Below are 8,578 nucleotides of genomic sequence, written 5' to 3'. Positions count from 1 at the left end.
AGAGATACCACAAATGGGATGGGTTGAACAAACAGGAATTTATTCTCTTACGGTTTTGGAAGTTCTAAGTCCGACTCTAAAATGCCAGGCTCTAGGACCTGGGTGAAATCCCCTTGACCTTGGGCTTCAGCTCTGCCTCCTGCTCCCAGCCCTCTCAAGCTGAAGGCTTTCTTCACTCAGGCAACTGGCTCCCGAGGCTGACAGCCCAAGGCTGACAAGTAAAAAGGCACAGTCCCAATGTTAGCAAACAACACGGCAGGCCACTAATTCAAGTCCAGAAAAAGTGCCAAGGTCGGCAGGGCATGGCAGACTGTTGAAAAACGACTTGACTACAAGCAGGGTTCAAGTATGCTAAAGAGCTAGAGACCCGCCTCAAAGTTGCTTCTTATATACCAGCAGCAGCCCACATCCCTAAAGCAGTTACTAAGCTGCTCCAGTAGATTCCACCATGGAGTTAATTACCAATCTCACCATGGGGAAGAACTACATCCAGCTGCCCAGCTACTCAACCAGGCCCAGCCAAGTTGACATACAACTTTAACTACCACACCAGCTAATTGATGCCTCTTCTCTGAATTTTCCAGGTTCTATTTTTTTTTTAACGGAACTGCTTGCTCCTCTCTCTGAGGTCCCATTATACCCTGTACATACTTCTTTTACAGTACTTCTCATATTGTGTTTATATTTGCTTTCTTGGCTGTCACCCCAACAAGCTCATTGAGGGCAGGAGGCATCTTGCTATCTACAGAATCACCAGTACCTAGCAGAGTGGAAGATTTTTTACATACCTGTCTGAAAATTTTTCAGCTAGATTTTATCATCAAAGTGCTATGAGACGTGAAGCAAATGACTTAACCTCTCAGTAGCTCTGTTCTCTCTCTGGTAAATTGAGAGGGTGTATATAACAAATTATCTGATTCCACCTCCAATTTTCCAGCCTTTGAAGCATTAATACAATTTGGATGCAGGTCCCAAATTCTTAGTCACTGCTTAATCTATTCTGTTAAACCAGGGGCTCTTTATATTTTCTTCTGGTGCCATAACTCCTAAGAATTATGTTTTTTTAAAATGCATAAAATACATAAGATTACAAAGGACGCCAATTATATTGACATTGTTGTCAAAATATTTTAAAAAATAAAATTATGATACATAATATGTGCCTCCTCTGTTTATGCATTAAATAAAATGGGAGCTCTACCTGGATAGAGTGGAAGAACAATGAGGAACAAAACTAAAAATTTTAACAACAACAACAAAAAAAGACCAGGCTTGCTGGTCTGATAGAGCCTGGTGAAACCCCTGAGACTATGGCCCCTAGCTGCTCTTCAGGTGTGGAATTGAACTCACTCCTGTGGCTTCCAGGAGCTCTGGTAGCATAGTTGCCTACGGCATTTGACTGCTAACCAGAAGGCTGGCAGTTCAAACTCACCAGCCACTCCTCAGAAGGAAAATGGGGCAATCTACTTCCATAGTGATACTGGCTTGTAAACCAATGGAGGGGTCTCTTTGAGTCAGATCCAACTCAACAGCAGTGAGTTTGGTTTTGGTTTGGTTCTGTGGCTTCCAGACAAATAAAAGACCAGCATATGGTCTTTTACAACAGATAGATACATTCTTTGGAGAGCTCAATCATGGGAGAACAGAAGGGCAGTGTATGCACAAGGAGACAGCTCAGGGGGCAGGAGTGCATGGGAGGGAACGAACAGGGAAGAGGTAACTATGGGGAGGAAGTGGGAAGAGAGCTGTTACACTGTGAGAAATTGCAGTCAATGTCATGAGACAAATTGTGTCTGAACTGCTGTATGAAAAATGAAATTATTCCGTAAACTTTCACCCAAATCACAATAAAAATTTTTAAAAGGGAGAACTAGTAACCACTATACTTACAAAGTAGGAATGAGCATAAATGATAGTTTAAGATATCTGCCATGATTTGCAATGTGATATGAAAATATCTGTGTTTTCTATTGATGACAAAAGTGACAGGTACTACTACTACTACTGGGCTTTGTTACCTACACTGTAACTGAAAGAAACAGTAAATTTCAGTTAGAGGTTAGTGAAAATAAAGCTGTGTTTTTTCCCCATCTAAGTTCACATAACCCCCAAATTAAGAACCCCTGCACTAAGTTATCATTATGCTTCACACTCTTAAACACATATGAGATTACATTACCAGTGCAGAGCCTTCAATCTATTCATCATTTCTCCTTAGGATAGCTTGGAATATACAACTCACCTAAGAAAGAGAAAAGCAGCTCTTAACACCTGGAAGCTGTCCTGGCACTCACAGCTGGGCCCTGGTGTTACCCCCACTTCCTCAGAGCACCCAATCCACTTCTTTGAACTCACCCCAAAATCACCAAACCAAAGCCTAAATCCTATAATAAATCTAACACCTTCTTACTGGGATGCCCCACTATCCCCCAAGGTATGTGTTCTCCTTCACAGCTATGAGAAAATAAATCCAACTTGTTCAAATACAAGGACCTCTGGTTGTGCAGTTTTGGTAAAGCATTAGACTGCTAACCAAAAGGTTGGCCATTAGAACCCACCATCTGCTCCTCCAGAGAAAGACGAAGCAGTCTGGTTCCATAAAGATTTACAGCCTTGGAAACCCTATGAGGCAGTTCTTCTCTGTCCTAAAAGGTTGCTATGGCGATGGGTTTTCGGTTTTTTTGGTCAACTACAGGTGTATCCCTAGTAGTCTGTGGTTGGAGGGCAGTGATATGTGACTGCACACCTCTCCCAATGGCCGCATAAATGGAGCTCACACCTTTTATCTAGTTATGATATGAAATACAGAATGAAATATGAACTACACCTCAGTCAGGAAACAGTATTAACACTTGTTTAAGTTAGAGCCCAGGTTTTAAAACCAGATAGACTGAGTTTGGATCTTGGCTTCCTAGCTTTCCTCTGTGTGGCCTTAGGCAGGTTACTTCTCTATGCCTCAGTTTCCTCCGCTATGAATTGGGAATAATAATCACGCTCACCCACATGGATTGTCACAAAGATGAAATAAGTATGTGTCAGAGGCTTAGCTCGGAGTTGGGCACCTTGTGAGAGCTGTATAAATAAAAAACCAAACCCACTGCCATCCAATTGATTCCGATTCATAGCGACCCCCATTGGGTTTCTGAGGTGGTAAATCTTTACGGAAGCAGATTGTCCAGTCTTGCTTCCCTGGAGTGGCTAACGGGTTTGAACCACCAACCTTCTGGTTAGCAGTCAGATGCCTTAGACACTATGCCACCAGAGCTACTTGTGAGAGCTGTATAAGTGTTTGCTATTCTTGTTAATAAGATAATTATTACCGTTATTATCTATTTCTACTGTTATTACGGGACAAACATGATTCCCAGTAAGGGACTTAACATTTAAGTATCTTAAAAAGAAAAAAAAAATGCCTTTCAAGACTACAGGTTGTGGCAAATTCATTTAAATTTAAAACCTTAGAAATCACAAGCCCGCTGGAAAAACCTGAAAACCTTTGTGAGGTAAATCCAGGCCTCAGAGCCTGACGGCTTCCGGCTGTGAAGCTTTCGAAGCTGCCTGAGACCCTCCGAGCGCCCCCGCCCGGCCGTCCCCGCGCACAGGATTTCCGTCCCACACCTCAGAGTTCCCAATGGCGGCGGCCTAGAAAGCCGATGCCGGGCGGCTCCCTCCGCGCGCCCCCGCGTTCCTCCCACACTGTGCCGCGCTTTCCCGTTGCCTAGCAACAGCCTGCGCAGGGGCGGAGCCTCGAGGAGGGCGGGGCGTGTGTTCGCTGGCTGCTAGGCCTGACTCGCGGTAGCTCAGCGACGTTGCTTCTATCCCAGAGTGGTTAGCTAAGCCTTCGCCGGATCCAGTCGGCAGTACAGCCATCACCCGCACCGCAGTCCATTCGCGGTCGGGAGGAAACCAGGCCCCACCGGGCCGCCGTAGCCGCCTCTCTCTAGTGGGCGGGGCCAAGGCCGGGGTGACCCCGCCGGAGCCGCGGCTGCCAGCGACATGTTCAAGGTGAGAGCAAGGAACCGGTTCACAACTGTCACCGCACCCTCCCGGCCGCACGGAACCCTCCTCTCGCTCTCGTGGGTCTCTCCGGGGACCAGGCCTTGCTCGCCTGGGGGCTTTTTCCTGCCCTCAGACTGGCTGTGTCTCGGCTCCGCGGTTCATTCACCAATCCGCGTGGGGCGGGCGGCTGCCAGGCGGAAGTTCGAGCCCGCAGTCGCATCCCAGGCGCGCATGGGACATCCTAAGCTCGGACCGAGGCTCTCGAAACCCTGAGTTGGGTGGGGGCAGCCCTTTGGATCGTGCTTTGGTGAATAAAACACGTTGAAAACTTAAAAGTACGCACCCCCCTTCCTATCGCTGGTGTCCGCTTGGGAGTGTGAGTAGGACGAGGCCAGCTCCGCGTACTGCAGGATTCGGCTTTGATTGCCAAGCTGGGTCAGGTTTCAGAACCAGGTGTATGTGGAAGTGGGGGAGGCTGACATGAGAATAGCTGCATAAGGAGGAATTTATTGATAAAAATAATAGACTGCTTTATTTATATTTTATGAAATCGTGTCTTTTGGAAGAAATTGACTTTTACAGTGAAAACTTTGTTGTGAGAACCTGCTTTTTTAGCCTAAAGCTATTATTCTACTAAATTAAAAAAAAAGATTTTTTTTTTGTCACAGGAAGCAAGTCAAAGGCTACCAAAAATTACAAAATTGAATCATCGAGTGATACTAAAAATATTGCCAATGAAATCTCAAAATTGTTGTTGTTGTTGTTGTTATGTGCCGTCGAGTCAGCCCCGACTCATAGCGACCCCTCCTTGGGTTTCCGAGGCAGTATCACTACGAAAGTAGGATTGCCCAACCATCCTTCCGAGGAGTGGCTGGTGGGTTTGAACCGCCAGCCTTCTGGTTAGCAGTCAAGTGCCTTAGGCACTCTGCTACCAGAGCTCCTCTCAAAATTGTACTAGTTTTAAAATTTTATTGAGCTCCTGTAATGTGCTTTGAGTGCAGAAGTAAAGGCTGTAAAATCAGAACATGGATTCTGCCTTTCCATCCTAGCACTGCCACTTTCCGGCTGTGTGGCCTTGGGCAAGTTACTTAACCTCTCTGTGCCTGTTACTTATCAGTTAAATTGAGGTAATAGCAGCTACTTGATTGGGTTTTTTATAAGGAGTAAATAAGTTAATATGTTTAAAACACTTGGAGAGAGTGCCATCTAAGTACATGTACTCTTAACTGACATGGTTAGGTTCCATAGATCAGGTTGTTATGTGAAAATAGAGGATGACTGCATTGTTACATAACTTCCAGAACACTGAGAAGTTGACCCATAACCTTGACCATCACAGCCAGTGTTACTCTCCCCCAGCACCTTGGCATTCATTTCTGCCAGACAACCATGGTTGTTGTTAGGTACCACCAAGTTGGTTCTGGTTCATAGTGACCCTGTGTGCAACAGAATGAAACACTGCTGGGTCCTGTACCATTCTCACAATTGATGATATGTTTGAACTCATTGTTGTAGCTACTGTGCCAGTCCATCTCATTGAGGGTCTTTTTTGTTTTGCTGACCCTCTATTTTTCCAAGCATGATCTTCTCCAGGGAGTGGTCCCTCATGATAACATGTACAAAATACGTGAGATGAAATCTCACCATCCTTGCTTCTAAAGAGAATTGTGGCTGTACTTTTTCCAAGACAGATTTGTTCATTCTTCTGGCAGGCCATGGTATATTTAATATTCTTCACCAACACTATAATTAAAAGGCATCCGTTCTTCAGTCTTACTCATTGTCCGTCTTTCACATGCATGTGAGGTAACTGAAAATACTGTGTTTGGGTCAGGCATACCTTAGTCCTCAAAGTGACATCTTTGGTTTTTAACACTTTAAAAAGATCTTTTCAACACCTTTGCCCAGTGCAATACATCATTTGATTTCTTGACTGTTGCTTCCATGGGCATTGATTGTGGATCCAAATAAAATGAAATAAGCTTACTATTTTCTCTGTTTATCATAATGTTGCTTACTGGTCCAGTAGTGAGAATTTTTCTTTATGTTGAGATATAATCCATTTGAAGGCCAAAGTCTTTGATCTTCATCAGTAAGTACTTCAAGTCCTCTTCACTTTCAGCAAGCAATATTGTATCATCTGCAAATCGCCGGTTGTTAATGAGCCTTCCTCCAATCCTGATGCTGAGTTCTTTATTTAGTCCAGCTTCTTGGATTATTTGCTCAGCAAACAGATCGAATAAGTATGGTGAAAGGATACAACCCTGATGTACACCTTTCCGGACTTTAAACCAAGCAGTATCCCCTTGTTCTGTTCAAATGACTGCCTCTGGGTTTATATACAGGTTCCGAATGAGCACAATCAAGTGTTTTGGAATTCCTGTTTGTCTCAATGTTATCCATAATTTGTTATGTTCCACACAGTCAAAAGGTAAATATCTTTCTGGTACTCACTGCTTTCAGTCAAGATCCATCTGACATCAGTAATGGCATCCCTTGTTCCATGTCCTCTTGTGAATCCAGTTTGGATTTCTGGCAGTTCCCTATTGACGTACTGCTGCAACTGTTTTTGTATTAGCTTGTTAATGTGCAAAGTAATAGGATAATAGATTTTTTGCTTTTATCATAAATGCAAAATGTCAGATAGTGAAATAGTCGGTAAGTGAGGAGTAGGCATATGTGCTTTGGTTTTGAGGTAGCTCCCAATTTGAGGACTACAGATCCATAAGCAACTTTCATTTGATAAATTTGTATTGGATACCTATTATGTATTAGGAGCTCAGCTCGTATTTAAATTTACAGCAACAGCCATGAAGGATTTCTGTGTTAATTTTAACTCTGGGTACTAACAGTATATTATGGCAATAAAAAGGAGAGTGAGTGTACTCCTTCTAACCAAGAGTTCTTAGCCTAGAGTCCTCTCAGCCCTCCGAAGGATCTGTGGATAGAATTCAGGAGGTCCCAGAAGTCCAGTTGGGAAAAATTAAGTCTTTATTTTCACTAATCACCAACTGAAATGTAGCATTACCTTTAGTTATGAATGTGGGTAGCTGTTTCAGTTGTCTATTGCTATATAACAGACCACTGCAAATCAGTGCCTTAAAACAATGATTTATTATTTTGCGTAATCTGTGGGTTAGCCAGGCAGTCCTGCTGGTGTTCCCCAGAGGCTGAATTCAGTGGTAAGTGGATTGAAAGGTGGCTTCTCAATGTCTTGGCCTTTTTCATGGTTGCTGGGTTGCAAGAGGACAAATGCCAATGTGCAGAGACTTAGAAAACCTCTGCATCACATTTGCTGATGTCACAGCAAGTCACATAGCCAAGCCCAGAATCATTGTGGGGGGAGTATTCAAGGGCATGGCTACCAGGAGGTGTGGTTCATTGGGGACCATCAATTTAATAAACTATAGCAACAAACTACAGTAGTACTAGCAGTACCTCCCACCAGTTGTTGTTGTTAGGTGCCGTCGAGTTATCTCTGACTCATAGTGACCCTATGCACAGCAGAACGAAACACCAGTCCTGAGCCAGCTCCATGATTCTTGCTATACTTGAATCCATCTCCTTGAGGGCCTTCCCCTCTTTTGTTGTCCCTCTACCTTACCAAGCATGACATCCTTCTCCAGGGAATGGTCTCTTCTGACAGCATGACCAAAGTATGTGAGACAAAGTCTGGCCATTCTCGCCACAAAGGAGCACTCTGGCTGCACTTCCTCCAGTACAGACCTGTTAGTTCTTTTAGCAGTCCATGGTACTTTCAGCATTCTTCATCAACACCACAGCTCAAAAGCATCAACTTTTCTTTGGTCCTCCTTATTCATTGTCCAGTTCTCACATGCATATGAGGCAATTGAAAATACCATGGCTTGTGTCAAGCACACCTTAGTCCTCAAGGAGACGTTTTTATTCTTCAGCACTTGAAAGAGGTCCTTTGTAGCTGATTTGCCCAGTGCTATACATCGTCTGATGTCCTGACTGCTGATTCCATTGGCATTGATTGTAGAACCAAGCAATGTGAAATCTCTTTTCTCCATTTATCGTAATGTTGCTTGTAGGACTAGTTATGAAGATTTTTGTTTTGTTTATATTGAGATGTAATCCGTACTGTAGATTGTATTCTTCAGTCTTCATCAGTAAGTACTTCAAGTCATCCTCACTTTCAGCAAGCAAAGTTTTGTTGTCAGCGTATCGCAGGTTGTTAATGATTCTTCCTCCAATCTTGATGCCACGTTCTTCATATAGTCTCATATTATTTGCTCAGCATACAGATTGAGTAAGTATGGTGAAAGGATACAACCCTGATGCACTCCCTTCTTGATTTTAAACCATGTAGTGTTCCCTTTTTCTGTTTGAATGACAGCCTCCTCCTGGTCTATGTACAGGTTCCTCATGAGTACAATGAAGTGTTCTGGAATTCCATACATTCAAATGCTTTTGCATAGTCAATAAAACACAAGTAAACGTCTTTCTGGTATTCTTTGCTTTGAGCCAAGATCCATATGACATCAGCAATGATATCCCTCATTCCACATCCTCTTCTGAATCCAGCTTGCATTTCTGGAAGTTCTCTGTCAATATA

The 8,578-nt window shown here is 43.5% G+C and overlaps 2 protein-coding genes across 2 annotated transcripts in view; one reads left to right on the top strand and one right to left on the bottom strand.

Annotated features, from left to right (window-relative positions):
• Positions 1-3,998, bottom strand: part of CUNHXorf58 (chromosome unknown CXorf58 homolog) — a 77,494-nt gene extending 73,496 nt beyond the window's left edge. The window contains exons 1-2 of the mRNA XM_007957374.1: positions 3,880-3,998; positions 3,321-3,391 (exon numbers count right to left, since the gene is read on the bottom strand). Of these exons, the coding sequence (XP_007955565.1) occupies positions 3,321-3,391; positions 3,880-3,998 (190 nt within the window). The remainder of the gene's footprint in view (positions 1-3,320; positions 3,392-3,879) is intronic.
• The window catches only part of APOO (apolipoprotein O), a 91,225-nt gene continuing 86,643 nt past the window's right edge, over positions 3,997-8,578 (top strand). The window contains exon 1 of the mRNA XM_042783207.1: positions 3,997-4,005. Within this exon, the coding sequence (XP_042639141.1) occupies positions 3,997-4,005 (9 nt within the window). The remainder of the gene's footprint in view (positions 4,006-8,578) is intronic.

This window comes from Orycteropus afer, unplaced genomic scaffold (genome assembly GCF_000298275.1).
Source record: "Orycteropus afer afer isolate SDZICR_OR568_19922 unplaced genomic scaffold, OryAfe1.0 scaffold00739, whole genome shotgun sequence".
Taxonomy (NCBI): domain Eukaryota; kingdom Metazoa; phylum Chordata; class Mammalia; order Tubulidentata; family Orycteropodidae; genus Orycteropus; species Orycteropus afer.
The sequence above is the reverse complement of the archived record's forward strand: the minus strand, read 5'-3'. Positions and strand labels throughout refer to the sequence as shown.